Source organism: Macaca mulatta, chromosome 16, assembly GCF_049350105.2.
Source record: "Macaca mulatta isolate MMU2019108-1 chromosome 16, T2T-MMU8v2.0, whole genome shotgun sequence".
Classification (NCBI taxonomy): Eukaryota; Metazoa; Chordata; class Mammalia; order Primates; family Cercopithecidae; genus Macaca; species Macaca mulatta.
In genome coordinates, this window is record NC_133421.1 from 76,986,015 (window position 1) to 77,004,590 (window position 18,576).

General features: G+C 44.3%; 2 protein-coding genes across 13 annotated transcripts in view; one reads left to right on the plus strand and one right to left on the minus strand.

Annotated features, from left to right (window-relative positions):
• The window catches only part of HELZ (helicase with zinc finger), a 178,623-nt gene extending 160,966 nt beyond the window's left edge, over nucleotides 1-17,657 (minus strand). For 4 of the 12 annotated variants that reach the window (XM_015120168.3, XM_015120164.3, XM_077972574.1 and 1 more), the window contains exons 1-3: nucleotides 16,671-16,711; nucleotides 15,312-15,367; nucleotides 10,429-10,485 (exon numbers count right to left, since the gene is read on the minus strand). The gene's annotated coding sequence lies outside the window, so the exon portion shown is untranslated. Of the gene's footprint in view, nucleotides 1-10,428; nucleotides 10,486-15,311; nucleotides 15,368-16,670; nucleotides 16,712-17,336 lie in introns of those variants that run through there. The other 8 variants (XM_077972575.1, XM_077972570.1, XM_077972567.1 and 5 more) reach the window with 2 other exon arrangements.
• On the plus strand, nucleotides 15,101-17,323 carry LOC106994104 (uncharacterized). The gene is made up of 3 exons (XM_015120169.3): nucleotides 15,101-15,134; nucleotides 16,229-16,731; nucleotides 17,013-17,323. The coding sequence occupies exons 1-3, from the start codon at nucleotides 15,101-15,103 to the stop codon at nucleotides 17,298-17,300; spliced, it is 825 nt and encodes a 274-aa protein (XP_014975655.2). The 3' UTR covers nucleotides 17,301-17,323.
• Nucleotides 17,658-18,576: the final 919 nt, after the last annotated feature.

Consider the following 18,576-nt stretch of genomic DNA (forward strand, 5'->3'; position numbering starts at 1 on the left):
TTGCCCATTACCCCAACACAGGTCCCAAGTACATAGTCAGGCCTCTGAGATACTGATAACATTGTTCCCTCTGTCCAGAACATCCTTTCCTCACCTCTCTCTGGACCTAAATCTACCCAGATTTTAACAAATGCTTCAAGATCTACTTCTCTAAGATGCTCTCCTCCCAAAGCTAAAATAGCATTACTTCCTATAGAATTACTTGGCCTCTGAATCATCTATTATCTTGAATTAAATGTATTATGTAAAATGCCTTATCTGCCCAACACAACTATCTTATAAATTAGAGTCCATTTTACACCATTTTTATCCCCATGACAACCATTTAATTCACTAAAACCATTCCATAAATAATTAAATTTCCCAAAGATGACCTAAAATAGCCTAAATGCCAAGCATACCAAGAACTGTCCTATACCAAATTCAGTTCTCATTAGCATGTCAAGTCACAAAGAGGCATGTTGTATTACCTTTAAGTTCATCTGCATTTTTCCAAAACTGGAATCTATATGGTCCTATAGTATACACAGGCAAAATATTCTGCAAAGTAGTTTTACTCATTGTACTGCGCTTAATATTCAGTCAGACTTGCATTTTTCGCTAAAACATGAAATCACTGAGTATGCAAGAAGCATCAGAAGAGAGACTAAGCCTACAGAGAAGAAAACTAAAAACTAAGATCATCAACCATGCTCTATTTTGAATAATCACTTTCATAAAGAGGTAAATTCTCTTAAATTTCAGAATAAATGGAATTTAGTAGAGTATAAACTGTTTCAAATACATAAAATAAATATTCTGATGGGCCTTCTGCCATCTGTTTTAGTGACTGAGATAAACTGAATTTTCTAAAAATTATATCAACAGCTAAAATTGAGATTTTTTTTTTTCCATCTATTACTTTGATTTTTCCTGATCCATTTTTCAGGATTTCCAGCAGTTCTGGAGCTTCAAGAATTCCAAATTATTTCTTGAAGAGTTTGAGCCTCTTCCCAAATCACTTAACATGCTTATTAATTTAAAAGATATGAAGAAACAAAAAAGCCACACTTAAGAAGCAAGCAAGGCTGGGCACAGTGGCTCATGCCTGTAGTAATCCCAGCATTTTGGGAGGCCGAGGTGGGCAGATCACGAGGTCAAGAGATGGAGACCATCCTGGCCAACATGGTGAAACCCTGTCTCTACTAAAAACACAAAAATTAGCCGGGATTGGCAGCACATTCCTGTAATCCCAGCTACTTGGGAGGCTGAGGCAGGAGAATCACTTGAACCTGGGAAGCAGAGGTTGCAGTGAGCTAAGATCGCGGCATTGCACTTCAGCCTGGCGGCAGAATGTGACTCCATTTCAAAAAAAAAAAAAAAAAAGCAAGCAAGCAAATTATACTAAAAGACTGACTTCTAGAAAACGTTACTGCTTGCCAAGAAAATTGTATTACTATAAAACATTGTCTATTCTTTTTATTTCTTGATTTTCCCTTCCAGATTATCTGTGTAGACACAGAATCATATTACTACCACCACCACTACTATCACAGCCCCTTAAAAGCCATCTTCAATTTACCAACAGATTATGTTCTAATGCTGTATTTTCAAATCAGACTTTAAAACTCAGAACAGAGTTTTCTATACAATGTTAACAATAACAATAAGGTTACTGGGAAGATCTGAAGTGACAAAAGCAAGTTATAAAATAATATATATGGTATAATCCCATTTTGTAAGTAAAAACAAACATTATAAAATAATTGTCATCTCATTTTTGTAAAACATGTTAAGTATTGAATATTTTGCATAAGAAAATCAGGAAGAATGAGAAACAGTCTAATCATGAAGAAAATATCAGAGAATCCCAAACTGAGGACCATTCTATTAAATATCTAAATAGTACTCCTGAAAACTGTCATGAAAAACAAAGTCTGAGAAGCTATCACAGCCCAAAAAAGACTAAGAAGACAAAATCACTACATTCATTGCAGGATTCTGGATAGATTCTGGAACAGAAAAAGGACATTAGTGGGAAAACTGGTGAAATCCAAATAAAATCTAAAAATTAGTTAATAGAAATGTACCAACAATGGTTTCTTACATTTGACAAACATGCCATGGAAACTTAAGACATTAACAATGGGGGAAACTGGGTAAAGAGGTTATGAGAACTCTGACCTGCGTGTCTAACTTTTCTGTAAATCTAAAAGTATTCCAAAATTAAAAGCTTACTACAGGCTGGGTGCAGTGGCTCACCCCTGTGATCCCAGCACTTTGGGAGGCCGAGATGGGTGGATCACTTGAGATCAGGAGTTCAAGACCAGCCTGGCCGACATGGTGAAACCCTGTATCTACTAAAAATACAAAAATTAGCCAGGCCTGGTGGCAGGCGCCTGTAATCCCAGCTACTCAGGAGGCTGAGGCAGGAGAATTGCTTGAACTAGGAACTCAGGAGGGGGAGGTTGCAGTGAGCCGAGATCACAGTGTACTCCAGCCTGCGACAAAGAGCGAGACTGCATCTCAAAAAAAAAAAAAAACTTTACTACAAAAATAAAAGTGGATATCTCCGGGTGATGCCATTACAGCTTTTTTATTCATCTGTATTTTATAATTTTTTTTTCAAGATGGAGTCTCGCTCTGCCACGCAGGCTAGAGTACAGTGGTGCAATCTCAGCTCACTGCAACCTCCGTCTCCCAGATTCAAGCGATTCTCCTGCCTCAGCCTCCCAAGTGGCTGGGATTACAGGCACGCACCACCATGCCAGGCTATGCCCGGTTAATTTTTGTATTTTTAGTAGAGACAGGGTTTCACCATGTTGGCCAGGTTGGTCTCGAACTCTTGACCTCGTGTTCTGCCCGCCTCGGCCTCCCAAAATGTCAGGATTACAGGCGTGAGCCACTGTGCCTGGCATTGTATTTTATAATTTTTAACAAGCAGCAAGTTTTCATTGTCATGGAAAACAAAAAGACTTAGTCCCAGAAGACTTAAGTTAATTTGCCCAAAGACACAAAATGGAGGCAGCATAGCAATTCTGGAATTAGTCCTCTTTCTCTTTACTCTAGACCCCATGCAGAAACCTAAGAACATATCCTATTAAACTTTTTGACTCTCCATATTTGCTAATACACAAAATTTAAGGTCACCAAATTACTTTTGCTTCACCATTTGCTTCACTGTAATTGATGAAGAGGGAGGAAACAGATGAAACAACACAGAGAGCGGGTGAAGGTGGACGGGGTACACGGGCATTGATTACACTCTTCTTTCTACTTTTGTATGTCTGAAAATGTCCAGAATAAAAAACTTTTAATGAAAAAATAACCAGCCTGGGCTGAGCATGGTGGCTCATGCCTGTAATCCCAGCACTTTGGGAGGCCAAGGTGGGTGGATCACTTGAGTTCAGGAGTTCGAGACCAGCCTGGTCAACTGAGTGAAACCCTGTCTCTACTAAAAATATAAAAATTAGCTGGGCATGGTGGCACATGGCTGTAATCCCAGCTACTGGGGAAGCTGAGGCAGGAGAATTGCTTGAACCCGGGAGGCAGAGGTTGCAGTGAGTCGAGAATGCACCATTGTACTCCAGCCTGGGTGAAGAAGCAAGACTCTGTCTCAAAAAAAATTTAAAAAAATAACCAGCCTTGCCAACATGGTGAAACTCCATATCCACTAAAAATGCAAAAATTAGCCAGGTGTGGTGGCACAACCCTGTGATCCCAGCTACTTGGGAAGCTGAGGTGGGAGAATCACTTGAATCTGGGAGACGGAGGCTGCAGTGAGCTGAGATTGCACCACTGCACTCCAGCCTGGGTAACAGAGCGAGACCCCCATCTCAAAAAATTAAAAATAAAAATAAAAAAAGGAAAATAAAGTCCTCACTCCCCAACATAACTATGCCACTTCCTACTCTATTGAGCACTGTTGCCTGGGTGAGGAGACACCACTGCTGAGAACCTTCAGTATTTCTCGGTGTGAAGCAGAGAGAAGTCATGGACTGGGAATCTTGAAGCTTCCATCTTGGTTCTGCTTTAACTAATTGTGAGACCTCACTGATTCCTCTAACTTTTCAGGGCCCTAAACTTACTTAGCTGTTGCCCCAATAAATCTCTGAAGTTCCTTCTAGGATTAAAACTCTGATTTCAACTTTCTACCAGCTCCTTAAACTCAACACAATCAAAACCAAATTCATCTTCATTCTAAACTCCTAAGAGCCATTCTCCCTCCTGACTTCCCTATTCTTTTTTTTTTCCTTAATGTCCCATTCTTCCAGCCACCCAACCATAAAAACCACAACCTCATCTCTAACTTGAGATGTAGAACTCAAGTTCTATATAAACCCCTGTCCCCGTCTCTACTAAAAATACAAAAATTAGACAGGCATGGTGGCGGGTGCCTGTAATTCCAGCTACTCAGGAGGCTGAGGCACGAGAACAGCTTGAACCCGGGAGGCGGAGGTTGCAGTGAGCTGAGAACATGCCATTGCACTCCAGCCTGGGCGAAGAAGCAAGACTCCGTTTCAAAAAAAAAAAAAAGAGAGAGACAGAACTCTGGGAGGCCAACGCAGGTGGATGGCTTGAGCTCAGGAGTTCAAGACCAGCCTGGGCAATGTGGCGAGACCCCATCTCTACAAAAAATAAAAAAGTTAGGTGGGCATAGTAGCTCATGCCTGTAATCCCAGCTACTAGGGAGGCTGAGGCGAGAAAATCGCTTGAACCCAGGAGGCAGAGGTAGCAGAGAGCCGAGATCGAGCCACTGCACTTCAAAAAAAAAAGAAAGGGCCAGGCGCAGTGACTCACGCCTGTAATCCCAGCACTTTGGGAGACCGAGGCGGGCAGATCACGAGGTCAGGAGATCAAGACCATCCTGGCTAACACGGTGAAACCCCGTCTCTACTAAAAATACAAAAAATTAGCTAGGCGGGTGCCTGTAGTCCCAGCTACTCGGGAGGCTGAGGCAGGAGAATGGCGTGAACCCGGGAGGCGGAGCTTGCAGTGGGCGGAGATCGCACCACTGCACTCCAGCCTGGGAGACAGCAAGACTCCGCCTCAAAAAAAAAAAAAAAAAAACAGAGATACAGAATTAACTGTTCCCACCCTACCCCATCTAATTAGTCACCACATCTCTCCATTTAACCTCCAAAATAACTCTTGAATCCTTTCCATGGCCACCAACTCAATTCAGGCTCTCATCGCCCTACCTTAGACTACTACGAACCCAACTAAAGGCTCTGTCTCTCAATTCTCTTCCCTACAATCCATCATACTCATCCTTACTCTAACATTCAAGAAACTCCAAGGCCAAGCATGGTGGCTCAGGTCTGTAATCCCAGCACTTTGGGAGGCCAAGTGCTTCAGGCCAGGAGTTCAAGACAGCCTGGGGAACATAGCATCCCCTAACTTTATAAAAAATGAAAATAAGAAAAAGTTAAATATTAAAAAAAAACCTCCACAAAACCCAGTCCTGATCTATTGGCAGTCTTACCTTCCATTATGTTCCTTTATGTATCCTAGGACCCAGGAAACTTGGATATGCAATTTCCTGACACCCACATTTCTGATATAACCCCTAGACTTCCCTCCAGAATGCCCTTTTCCCTTTGCTTCTCAGCTTCCTGGTGGTGTGATTTAAATGCCACCTCTTCACTTGAAGTGTTCCCTGATATTCCCAAGGAGGTAGTATCGCTCCCTCCACTTAATCCCAAAGTACCTTGTATGGCCCCCTTCAATGGCTCCTATTAGTCCTTTCATTTGGGGGTGCCCCTATTCTCTCTACAGATAATTATTAGTTCCTTGTCAACAGAACAATATTTCCTTTATCTTTGGATCCCTCAGAACAGAGCTTCTCAAAGGGTGTGTCATGGCACACTGGTATGCCCTGAATGAGTTAAAGATGGCCTAGACAGTTGTGGTCTTCTCAGCAATCCAAGCAGCCACAAATAGAAGGCCAGCACGGTGGCTCACGCCTGTAATCCCAGCACTTTGGGAGGCCGAGGCGGGTGGATCACGAGATCAGGAGTTCAAGACTAGCCTGAACAACACTGGTGAAACCCCGTCTCTACTAAAAATACAAAAAATAGCAGTGCATGGTAGTGCTAGTCTGTAATCCCAGAATCTCAGGAGGCTGAGGCAGCAGAATCAACCTGAACCAGCGAGGCAGAGGTTGCAGTGAGTCAAGATTGTGTCACTGCACTCCAGCCTGGGCAACAGAGCGAGACTCCACCTCAAAAAAAAAAGAGAGAGAGACAACAGAAGCCAGAACCCACAAATGGTCAAGCCTCAAGCAGTGTCCTGCTTCAACCCAGCACATGCCATCACAAGAACTCGAGAACCACTCAGAGGTCACAGTGATCCAAAGTGGCTCACAGCAGATGCCCAATAAATACTTGCTGAACTGAATCCTGGAATAATCCATCTGTTCCCCTTCAACCACTCTTCCCAAGATCATTTATCATTTCGACCATACTCTCTTATAAACAATTTTTACTGACCATGTTATACCAGCTTTACCATTCAAAGCCTAAATAGTTAACTGCATAATACAGCAACAGATATCAACAAACAATTCACCATAAAGAGGCTCAAATAGTTAAATTCAACATTATATAACAAATAAATGAAAGTGCCATTTTACACTATTAAATTCACAAAAACTTCTGAGGAAAAAATGGTTTTCTGTACTACTTATGGTAAAACAGGTATATCCATATCTCTTAAGAGCACAAAGTGGTATAACACCCTTGAAAACAGTAGGACAATATATGTGAAGAGCCATAAAAACATTGATACCCTTGAACATAATAATAGACTCCAAAATTTATCCTTAAGATATCATTAGGAAAAATGCAACAATATCTACAGTGATGTAGATTAAAGTGTTAACTGAAAACCAGCCAGACAGCAGTATAAATACTTAACATAAAAAGACTTAGGTAAATTGTAGCATGACTTGATGAAATTATTTTTGCAGCCTTTCTTTTTTTTTTTTTTTTTTTTTTGAGACGAAGTCTCGCTCTGTCGCCCAGGCTGGAGTGCAGTGGCCGGATCTCAGCTCACTGCAAGCTCCGCCTCCCGGGTTTACGCCATTCTCCTGCCTCAGCCTCCCGAGTAGCTGGGACTACAGGTGCCCGCCACCTCGCCCGGCTAGTTTTTTGTATTTTTAGTAGAGATGGGGTTTCACCATGTTAGCCAGGATGGTCTCGATCTCCTGACCTTGTGATCCGCCCATCTCGGCCTCCCAAAGTGCTGGGATTACAGGCTTGAGCCACCGCGCCCGGCAGCCTTTCAATATATAAAGTTAAATTATAAAATCTGTAAGATGTAAATGTTTCATGATATAGTAAGTTTTTAAAAATCAAACTATAGGCCGGGCGCGGTGGCTTAAGCCTGTAATCCCAGCACTTTGGGAGGCCGAGACGGGCGGATCACGAGGTCAGGAGATCGAGACCATCCTGGCTAACACAGTGAAACCCTGCCTCTACTAAAAAATACAAAAAACTAGCCGGGCGAGGTGGCGGGCGCCTGTAGTCCCAGCTACTCGGGAGGCTGAGGCAGGAGAATGGCGTGAACCCAGGGAGGCAGAGCTTGCAGTGAGTTGAGATCCGGCCACTGCACTCCAGCCTGGGTGACAGAGCGAGACTCTGTCTCCAAAAAAAAAAAAAAAAAAATCAAACTATAATGTATAATTTAAAATGAATTTTAAAAATGTATATTTTGAAATGAAATGCCAAAAAGAAAATCAACTGTCTTAGGACAATAACCCAACATTTAACAATTTATTTAATATCAATTTATTCAACATTAAGTAATAAAGTTCTACCCTACTGAGGAAACAAAGGGGTTCCAGGAAACAAGCTTGATAAAGTCTCAAAAAGACCACCCCTCCCTTCTACTGCTCACTTTGGCCTTGACTGTTTTCATACTCTCCTTGGTCATGATGACCTATAACTAACCCAAACCCAAATTTTCAAGGACCAGCCAACTGCCTCAATTGGTCCTCTGACCATCCCTATGAACCAGTGGAAGACAAGTCATGCAAAAAGAGCAACCACTCCAGAAACAAAGAACCTGATCAAGCGCGGTGGCTCACGCCTGTAATCCCAGCACTTTGGGAGGCCAAGGCGGGTGGATCACCTGAGGTCAGGAGTTCGAGACCAGTCTGACTAACATGGCAAAGTCCCAGCTACTAGGGAGGCTGAGGCAAGAGAATCGCTCGAACCCAACCCAGGAGGCAGAGGTGGCAGTGAGCCGAGATCCCACCAGTACACTCCAGCCTGGGTGACAGAGTGAGACTCTGTCTTGAAAAAAAAATTTTTTTTTTTTACTTATTAGTTTAACATTTATTTACTACTTTAACAATTTACTTCTTTATTACTTTAGCCAATCAGCAAGTACTCAGCCCAAGTTTCACTGTAAACCCTAAAAATATACCATATTGGCACACTAAAATCTCTGGGATTCTCAAGGCCAACTTGCTGACTTAGCAGTGAACTGTATCAGTTAAAAGGCAGTGTGGACTCAGACAAATCAAAGAACCAGGGGCCAGGAGACCTGAGAACAATTAAAAGCAAAATGTAGATAGTTTTTTTTTTTAACTACAAAAAACACAAAGCTAAAAAGTCCAGCTTAAACCAGATGAGTAAAAAAATTAGCTGGAGATACTCTTTTAAGTCTTACATAGCCAAAGTGCAAAAGGGAGGATGGAAAGTCATTTTATTAAGAGCTGAAGCTAGCCGGGCACAGTGGCTCACATATGTAATCCCAGCACTTTTGAGACGCCAAGGCGGGTGGATCACTTGAGGTCAGGAGTTCGAGACCAGCCTGACCAACATGGTGAAACCCTATCTCTAGTAAAAATACAAAATTAGTCAGGCGTGGTGGCGCACACCTATAGTCTCAGCTACTCAGGAGGCTGAGGCAGGAGAATCGCTTGAACCCAAGAGGCGGAGGTTACAGTGAGCTGAGATTGCCCCACTGCACTCCAGTCTCGGCAACGAGAGCGAGACTCCGTCTCAAAAAAAAAAAAAAAAAAGAGCTGAAGCATTCTGCAGATGAAGACATCTCACAAAAGACAAGTATTGAAAATTCATGGCCAGCTATGGTGGCTCACACCTGTAATCCTGGCACTTTGATAGGCTGAGGCAGGTGGATCATGAGGTCAGGAGTTCGAGACCAGCCTGGCCAACACAGTGAAACCCCATCTTTACTAAAAATACAAAAAAATTAGCTGGGTGTGGAGGTGGGCACCTATAATCCCAGCTACTTGGGAGGCTAAGGTAAGAAGAATCACTTGAACCTGGGAGGCAGAGGTTGCAGTGAGCTGAGATTGTGCCACTGCACTCCAGCCTGGGTGACAGTGCCAAGACTCCACCTCTCAAAAAAAAAAAAAGAAAATTAATTAAAAAATAATTTTAGACCGGGTGTGGTGGCTCACGCCTGTGATCCTGGCACTTTGGGAGGCCAAGGGGGGTAGATCACCTGAGGTCAGAAGTTTGAGGCCAGTCTGGCCAAAATGGTGAAACCCTGTCTCAACTAAAAATACAAAAATTAGCTGGGCGTGGTGGTAAGCACCTGTAATCCCAGCTACTCGGGAGGCTGAGGCAGGAGAATCACTTGAACCCAGGTGGCGGAGGTTGCAGTGAACCGAGATCATGCCATTGCACTCCAGCCTAGGTGACAAGAGCGAAACTCTATCTCAAAAATAATAATAATAATAATTTTAACTCTGATGCTCACAAGTATTAAAATCCTTCTAATTTATTTCTGTAGTATTACCATTTCCTAAGTATAATAATGAAAGATGAAGATACCTTAGTTGACCAAGAAGATTAATTACTATGAAATAATAAATACTCAAGATTTAACTGTTTTTAATTAACAGGCATTGCAGTAAAAGGTAAATAATCTGAAAGACTAATAGTACCAATAGAGGTAGTAAGACAACTAGGAAAAAAAGTTCAACCTTTTGTTTCTATTGATATGTTTGTTCTCAGTATTTAGATCCTCAAAACTGCAGATATATACAATCATTCATGACACTATGTAAACAGCAGATAACAGGAAAAACAATTCAATACTTAACCAAGTTCACTGAAGAACAAAGTAATCGCCACTCAAGAATGTTGACACAAAAACTGAAGGACCTCTCAAGTTCCAATAGTACACAGATAGGTTGAGCCCCTATGCAGTTACTCATCTGAACAGAAGTGGAAGATTAACCTACCCTCACTCTTTTCACACACACTAACCTGACAAGGCAGCAGGCAGTCTCTTGGGAGCTTGTTCATCATTCAGTCTGTTCCAGAAGTAACCGATTCCGTTAGGATCTGTGCCTTCAGGTTACCACCATTTCACTACAGCCCTATATCACTTCACCCTTGTCCCACCTTATTCTTTCAGGCATTATAAAATTCTTGTTTTCTAAATAAACTTCTCCTAAACCTTACTCACCTGCAGTTCACTGCACTGGGTATCACCCAAATAGCCCATCAGAGCTCTTTATAATTTCTGAAAGACAAAGAAGAAAGTTTTTTTAATACATAGTAGAAAACACCATTCACCAAGGTATCATTCCAAAGTATGTGGTCTTTTGGTCCACACTAGTTCAATAAAATGTAGCATGACCAGCACTGGACCAAGAGTCTTGAGATAAGCCTCCAAAGATTAAAAACAAGCTTGGTTTAATGTTGCTACTACTGAGCTGTGTGACCTTGAGCAACTCATTTAATTTCTTCAGGCCTAAATTTCCTTATCTGGAAAATAAGTCACTCAGACTAGCTAGAGAAAGAAGAGCACAAGCTTTCCAGAAAGAACACCAGCTCCACTACTTTACTGGTCTCGTGACATTACGTTAGTTGAGTCACACTTAAGCCTAAATTTCTTCCTTTGTAAAATGGAAATACCTATCTCGTGAGTTGCTATGAGAATTAAAGGAGATGAGGCCGGGCGCGGTGGCTCAAGCCTGTAATCCCAGCACTTTGGGAGGCCGAGACGGGCGGATCACGAGGTCAGGAGATCGAGACCATCCTGGCTAACATGGTGAAACCCCGTCTCTACTAAAATATACAAAAAACTAGCCGGGCGAGGTGGCGGGCGCCTGTAGTCCCAGCTACTCGGGAGGCTGAGGCAGGAGAATGGCATGAACCCGGGAGGCGGAGCTTGCAGTGAGCTGAGATCCGGCCACTGCACTCCAGCCTGGGCGGCAGAGCAAGACTCCGTCTCAAAAAAAAAAAAAAAAAAAAAAAAAGAATTAAAGGAGATGATGAGTTATAAAAAGCCTATAGTAAATATACTGTGCAGCTTATCTTAAAATTCAACAGACGGTAATTCATTACTACCATTAACCCCCACCAGCCCTAACATTACATGAATTCAATTCACGCATATTTCTTTTAAAAGATCAACAAATCAAAACTTTACCAACCTGACTAAAGAATTAACTGTTTTCGTGTTTCACAATTCAAAGTACAGTTATCTTAAGCTGATGGTAGTTTATCATTATTACTTATCACAGAAAATAAGAACAGCACAGTCCTTGCACAACATTCAAACTCTGGTTCAATGACCATGCCTTTTCTGACTTCTCACTCTACTTCCACACTGCCAGAATATCTCAGGAATAGAGAGGTCTTCCAAAAGCTAAATGACACCCAGCTGTTTACCAGATTCAGCTCAGGGGAGCAGGACTAGAGACAGAGGAAGAACAGAGGCTTTTCTTTTTTTTAACCTTTTTTACTTCACGTACTTACGTACTGCTCAAATTTGTTTACCATAAGCATACAGGAGTTTTGCATAAAAGTAAGTAAGTTTTTAAAATTATATTAGTTAAACACGTTGCCTACTGACAGGAAGCTCGCATTACAGGATATTTTCATCACAACAAAGATAATTTCTGCAGAAGGAAGCAAAAAGGCAAATTCAGATGTGCCAAGAACACCTAAAATATGGCACAGAAATGACAAAAATCACAAACATTCACACTTCAGAACAGTTCAGTCAACGAAGATGCCACGCATTCTTTGAAGAACCTGACAATGAATCAAGTTCTTTTTTGTTCAAAGGCAAGAGGTATGTATACACTGCTTTACCAAACAACTTCCTGCTCTTACTTGGAGAAACTGACCCAGCACGATTCGCAAGAGTAAACAAGTCGGTGTGACTGTTGGTATTAGATGAAAAACTTTCCATTTCTTTTAAATAATTAAAAGTTGACCATAATAGTTATTATATGTATATATAAATAAAATTCTTCCTGTTACATCTACAGTGGTCTTTTAGAAAGAGGAATATTAACTGCTAATAGATTCAAGATTACCCAAAATTATTATCCCAGCCACCTTCAAAGCAATAAACTATCATGTTATATGCCGCTTCTAGCCAATGCTACAGAAGTAACCCTGACTGTACTCATCAACTGAAATGAATGGCAAGACAGTTTGTATGGCATACTCTCCACTAGTATCACTTTTCTTCTGGAAAACATTTCAAAACTTTACTTAGAAATTCTTTTTTTTTTTTTTTTTGAGACGGAGTCTCGCTCTGTCGCCCAGACTGGAGTGCAATGGCGCGATCTCGGCTCACTGCAAGCTCCGCCTCCCGGGTTCACGCCATTCTCCTGCCTCAGCCTCCGGAGTAGCTGGGACTACAGGCGCCCGCCACCACGCCCGGCTAATTTCTTTTTGTATTTTTAGTAGAGACGGGATTTCACCGTGTTAGCCAGGATGGTCTTGATCTCCTGACCTCGTGATCCGCCCGCCTCGGCCTCCCAAAGTGCTGGGATTACAGGCTTGAGCCACCGCGCCCGGCCAGAAATTCAATTACATCTGCTTACATCTGCATGTACATTCACCTAAGTTTATGAAAATTAAACCTAAAAATTTGCTTATAATTTTTTTAAGTAGTTCCTCCCCATCTCTTGGATAACTATTGTTGGTAAACTTGGCCTGAAATCTTCTATACATTTGAAACAAAAGGCAAAGGTCCTTATTTCTTGTATGGGGCCTGTATTTGGATCTTAGGGTCTCTGACAGACAATTAAAGACTAATCTACATTCAATATTAATGCCAAGCCTACTGCTTAAACAGAAAACACATGCATCTATCAGATCTGCCCTGCTTACTTGTAGGTCCCTCTGCACACTATTCTTAGCCTTTCATGAATATGCTGTAGATTTTTTAATTACACGAGGCCCTTTGCAAGCAAAAATTACTTTTCCTGTTGTTTTGGCATCACTCCTCTTCCAGTGAAAACTGGACAGTCTATAAATATATACCAACTTTAAAACAATGCATTTTAATATCTATGGCATTAGAAAATAAAACTTCTTGTTAACAAACGCAATAATCAAGCTTACCAGCTAATAGAAAGGTACTTACTCCCAAAAACTACAGCCTTACCTAAAAATAGTGTCCTAGCTTCCCAGCCAAAAGGACAGACTAAAAAAGCTATGTCTTTATTCAGCTCAGAGACACAGACTTCTACCTCACCACAACCTTCAATACTATGGCATTTCCCATTTTAGAATACTCTGTGTAACAAGTTGTTCAGTGGCCAACCACTAACTTCACTTTGAAATGAATACTAACACTTCACATAGTCTACATGTGTGAGAACTGTGGAAAATGTCTTGACACAATTCAACAAACAACACTAGCCACACAAGATTACCTAATTCTAAATATTCCATTTTAGACTACAAACAAACATCTCCATAGGCAAAAAGCAGACCACTGGCTCCTTTCCACAAAGTTATCTGTAGGTTTCAAAAAATAAGATAAGGCCAGGCATGGTGGCTCACGCCTGTAATCCCAGCACTTTGGGAAGCCAAGGCAGGTGGATCACCTGAGGTCAGGAGTTCGAAACCAGCCTGACCAACATGGTGAAACCCTCTCTCTACTAAAAATACAACATTAGCCAGGTGTGGTGGCACATGCCTATAACCCCTACTTGGGAAGCTGAGGCAGGAGAATCGCTTGAACCTGGGAGGTAGAGGTTGCAGTGAGCTGAGATTGCACCATTGCACTCCAGCCTGGACAACAAGAGTGAAACTCTGTGTCAAAAAAAAAAAAAAGAAAAAAATCTATCTATATATAAAATTATAGATGTATATAAAATCTATATATATAAAAATATATAAAGTTCAAATTGGGAGGTCTAAGGCAGGAATATGCCTCCATCTGCAAAATAAAAATAAATTTTAAAATCCATATTTGCTCTGTCAAAAATAAAAATTATATGAAATAAACATAAGCACTGCTGAGTTTCAAATACAAGAAAATGTAATATGTGCATTTACAAAAGAATCTTGGTTTATGTCTACCTTCCTCTCCTAAGTTTTTATTTTTTTAAGGCAAAATGTCAACTACATGCCTCAATCTAGACAAAAAAAAAAAAGGACAGCTTATTCTTCTTAAACAGATGTTGTGATAGACATGAAAAATTTGTGAGAGGATTTCACAATCCAGAGGCCCAGATGTGTGGAGAGAGAGAAAGAAAAAAAAAAACAAAACTGCAGTAACCAATAGATCACAATTACTTATGTTTTTCTAAAAAAAAAATTAGTAAAATATTTTAAGTTGAGAAAACTGCTTGTGAAAAATGTTAAAGTAGCAAACTTCTCTTCCTCTCTGTAGCACAGAAAACTATTCACTAACACTGTATCAATAATATCCTTTAAATCCAAAGCATTACAAATTAGATTAAATAAAGCAGTCTGAATTCACACACCATGTGTGATAAGGACATAATGACAAACTAGTCTTATCCCTAATAAGCTAAACAGATCTCAACACTATCATCTTTATTTCAAAATAATCATTAAAGAGAAAAGTACTACTCCATGTTTCAGAAAATAAAAGCAGGAGTGACTGACCTGCCTAATTCTTTCCAACGGAAAGGGTATACTTTACAAGAGTCCCACAAACCAGGTACACACAAAATCCATATACATAATCACCGGGACTAAACGTACAGTAGGTGATAAACACCAAAACACAAATAAAATTAAGACATCCAAGTAAAGTTACGCAAGAAAATTTGAATAGGCAAACTATAATTATCCCTGGTGAAGATACTGATCAAGAATAGCTGCAAGTAACATTTGGCTCTTAGTTAAGTACCACTATGTTTGAGTATGTTGGAGCAACTGAAAAGATTGGTACATTCAACATATTTTTCCTTTCTAAATCTAGCCCTGCCCATAGACCCATTTGACTGAGTGATATATTTGGAAAACAAAGATGGCCCCATCAAATTACTCAGTTTCAGCCCTACTCTCAGACGTTGATTAAATAAAGAAAGAAAAAAAGGAAATTATTTTCAACTGCAGTCTCACCTTACACATCTCACCAGCACTGTAGTTCATTAGTGATCAATTACTTCATCCAATTCCTGAGGCAAATAGAAAAGATGTGTCTATACAACACCAGTAACAGACATTATCAGCAGCAAACATTTTATCAGCCTGAAGTGAAAGGGCATCCACATTTAAAATGGAAAAAGTTACAAAAAATGGTACAGTGTGCAGCTTTGCAATGAGTCTTTTTTTTTGACCTTAAAACATTTCCTTTCAGTAAGATAAAAGAATAGATTATACAATGCTCTTAAAACTCAAAAACATAACAAAGTCATCTTTTTCAACACGGACTGACCTTTCAAAAGCAGAAAGAAATGAAGGAGAGGAAATTTAGTTAATATGAGTTTGAGAGCAAAATTAAGAACAAACTAGGCAAGACAGACAACTCCTCCCTCCTTCCTCCGCTCCAGGAATCCACTGTCTCTGTGAAGTTACACTTTTTATTATATTAATGATTTGCCTGAAAAGTGTTAAGTTGTGAGGGAGAAGGAATGACAATTTTTGAATTGCAAACAAAACCTGAGAATCCCGATCCAAGAACAATCAGAGGATCCTGGCTTCCAGCCCTGTCTGAAGAATTCTCAGCAAAGGCGAGGGTGCAGAAGGCTCCAATAATTTGGGGGAGAGGAATCAAAGTTCCCTAGGTAAGACTGCAGTCTGTGAGCCCTTGAAAAGGGTACTGGAGTACTCTCAAGGAATCTCCAGGAAAAGAGAGCCTATCTTTATTTTTGTTGATGTGCCTGTGGGCCAAAGAGCATTTCCGAGGAGGGGGCGGGGAAAGGGGGGGAAGAAAGTGAATCTCGGGCCGAGAGCCCTCCGCGGGGGAGGGAGGGGGCGCACCCCTGACCCACTTTTCCCGACGCCCCCGCTCCAGCCCCCGCCCCACCCGGTGTAAGTCCGAGCCCTGAGGGGGGGCATTGAGCGGGGCGTGGGAGGCCCGCACGCTCCCCACCCCCAGCCGCGACCCGGAGGAGGGGAACGTGCCGGGAGGCTCGAGTCCCCCTCCCAGAGTGCCCCGGGCCAGAGAAACCTCCCGCTGGCTCCCGGGCCGGGCGTGCAAGGCCCCCTCTCCGGCCAGGGCCCAGGGCGCCGCGGGCCCCAACGGAGGGGAAGGGGACTAAGTGGGGAAGAAGCTGTAAACAGCCCCAGCGTCCGGGCCTCGCCTCGAAGAGCCCCGCTTCCCAGGCCCCGCCGCGGGCCGCCCCGGCCCCCAGCCCGCCCCGGGGCCGCCGCGCCCGGGGTCCGGGACACCGGAGGGGAGTCAGGTCCCCTCCCCGGAGAGCTCCGGGAGCTCGCGGAGCGGCCCCAGGAGCAGAGAAGGGGGAAGTCAGGACTTACCTGTCATTACTTTCTACGCCATCTTGGATCCACTTGTCAACGTCCCCACAAAGCATTATGGGTAAGAAAGAGCCTTTAAAGTGACTCCCCCCGGCCCCCGACTCCCGCCTCCCGCCGCCGGCGCCGCCCCCTCCGGCCGCGCCTCCCGCCCGGAAAGTTGCCCCGGGTGGACCGCCGACCCCGGCGCCCGCAGCTGGCCCCCTCCCCTCCCCCGGGCTGACGGCATTGAAAATTCACCCGCATTTTTAAAACGTGGCTTTGGGGTTTTCTCTTTTTCTCCTGCCCTGGCCTCCCTGCCCCCACGCCCGGTCCTCTTGCCCCGCCGCGCTCCTGCCCGGGCAGACGCCCCGCGTCTGCATTGAATCAGCCCGAGGTTTCCTTGCCGCCGGCGACGCGGAGCTGCTTGCGGATTTATTTGTGCGCGTGGATGTGAGCCTTTCTGCTCCTGCGGCCGCGCTTCCAGGAAGCCAGCGAGCGGCCGGGGTCGCCTTCAGGGCCGGGCAGACCAGCTCCGCACCCGCCACACGGAGAGGTGCCTCTGCCCTGGGAAACCGCCCCGGGACCGCCGGGCTCCGGGAACTGGGAGGACGCCGTGTCCCCGAGTCCACCAGCGTCGAAGCACGATTTTAAAAAAAAGAAAAAAATGAGCCAAATGCAACTTTTTACCCCTTGTTTACTCTGCCTCCCGCGGTCTCCTCCTCCCGGCGGGTAACGTGATCCGCGACCCTCTAGGTGGGGACCCCTCCCCTAGGAATGTGGCTCCGGGCCCCGCGGATCCAGCCTGGGAGCGTCCGGGCTGCGGACTGTGACACCGGGGCAGGTAATCCGGGGCGCGGGCTGCGGGCTGCAGGCGGGGCGGGGCGCGGCGCGGAGGCAGCCAGGGCACGGGGGAGGGTCTCGGGCGGAGAGCAGGGTGTGCTGGTCCGGGTCCACCTGGCGGGCCGGGGGAGAACCGCGGGCGCCGCTGCAGCTCGGGAGGCTGGAAGTGAGGACGCCCGGCGTCTCCGGGCTAAGACCCGCTGCGCTGGAAAGTGCGGGGCGTCTCGGCGCGGGCCGAGGTCTGGGACCCGGGCGAGCACCCCCAGCCCGCCGCCCACGCTGCTGCCGGGCATCCTCTCCCCGCGACACCGCTCCCGCTTTCGGCTGCGCGGGGGGAGCAGAGTACTGGCCCCGGCGTCCAGCCGCCCAGGTCCCCCCAGCAACGGAGGCCCCTTGGTCTGGCTCCGCCCGCGCTCTCCCCAGAGCCTGTGGTCCCTGCTTTGCTGTCTTTGAAGGCCTGCTCCAGTTGCTTTTTTTTTTTCCAAGCGAGTTTTTACAAGGAGATACCCAAAAGAAAATTCTCCAAGACAGGAATGTTTGCGAATCGTATTCGGTACAAAATGCTGTTGAACGGCTCTCCCTTTAAAAGAACGCAGAGGCACTGGCATTAAAACCCCCTTTCGGTGCACGGGGAGGGCCTGGGGCCTTGGGTCTGTCTACCCGAGGGTTTTACGCTCCTCCGGACCCTATCAGCGGCCTCACTAGAAACGTGGACGGTGGCAGACAGGAGCCCTGCCCCTGGGGAGTCAAAAACTCCACCAGGCAATTGTCCCGGTCTGATGAGAAGAGTGAGGTGTAGACACATTAAGGGATTGGCCCCGGGTCACTCGTGAAGGAGGGAACGAGGTAGTGAGTCATTCCCAGCCAAGAACGCAGCGTGCTGGGGAGCAACCTCCCCTGAGTCACCCGCTTCTCACCTCGGAATAAGTGGAGAAACTGGAGCCTGGAGCCAGGTTCTTAGATGGCCCAGCCAGGTAGCCACCAAGGGCATGGGCTAGGCTGGGGGGTTGGCAACACCCCACCTGCTGGAAAAGGGAATGCTTGTCCCGTCTAAAGAAGGCTCCAACGTCTCTTTCCAGGGTACCCC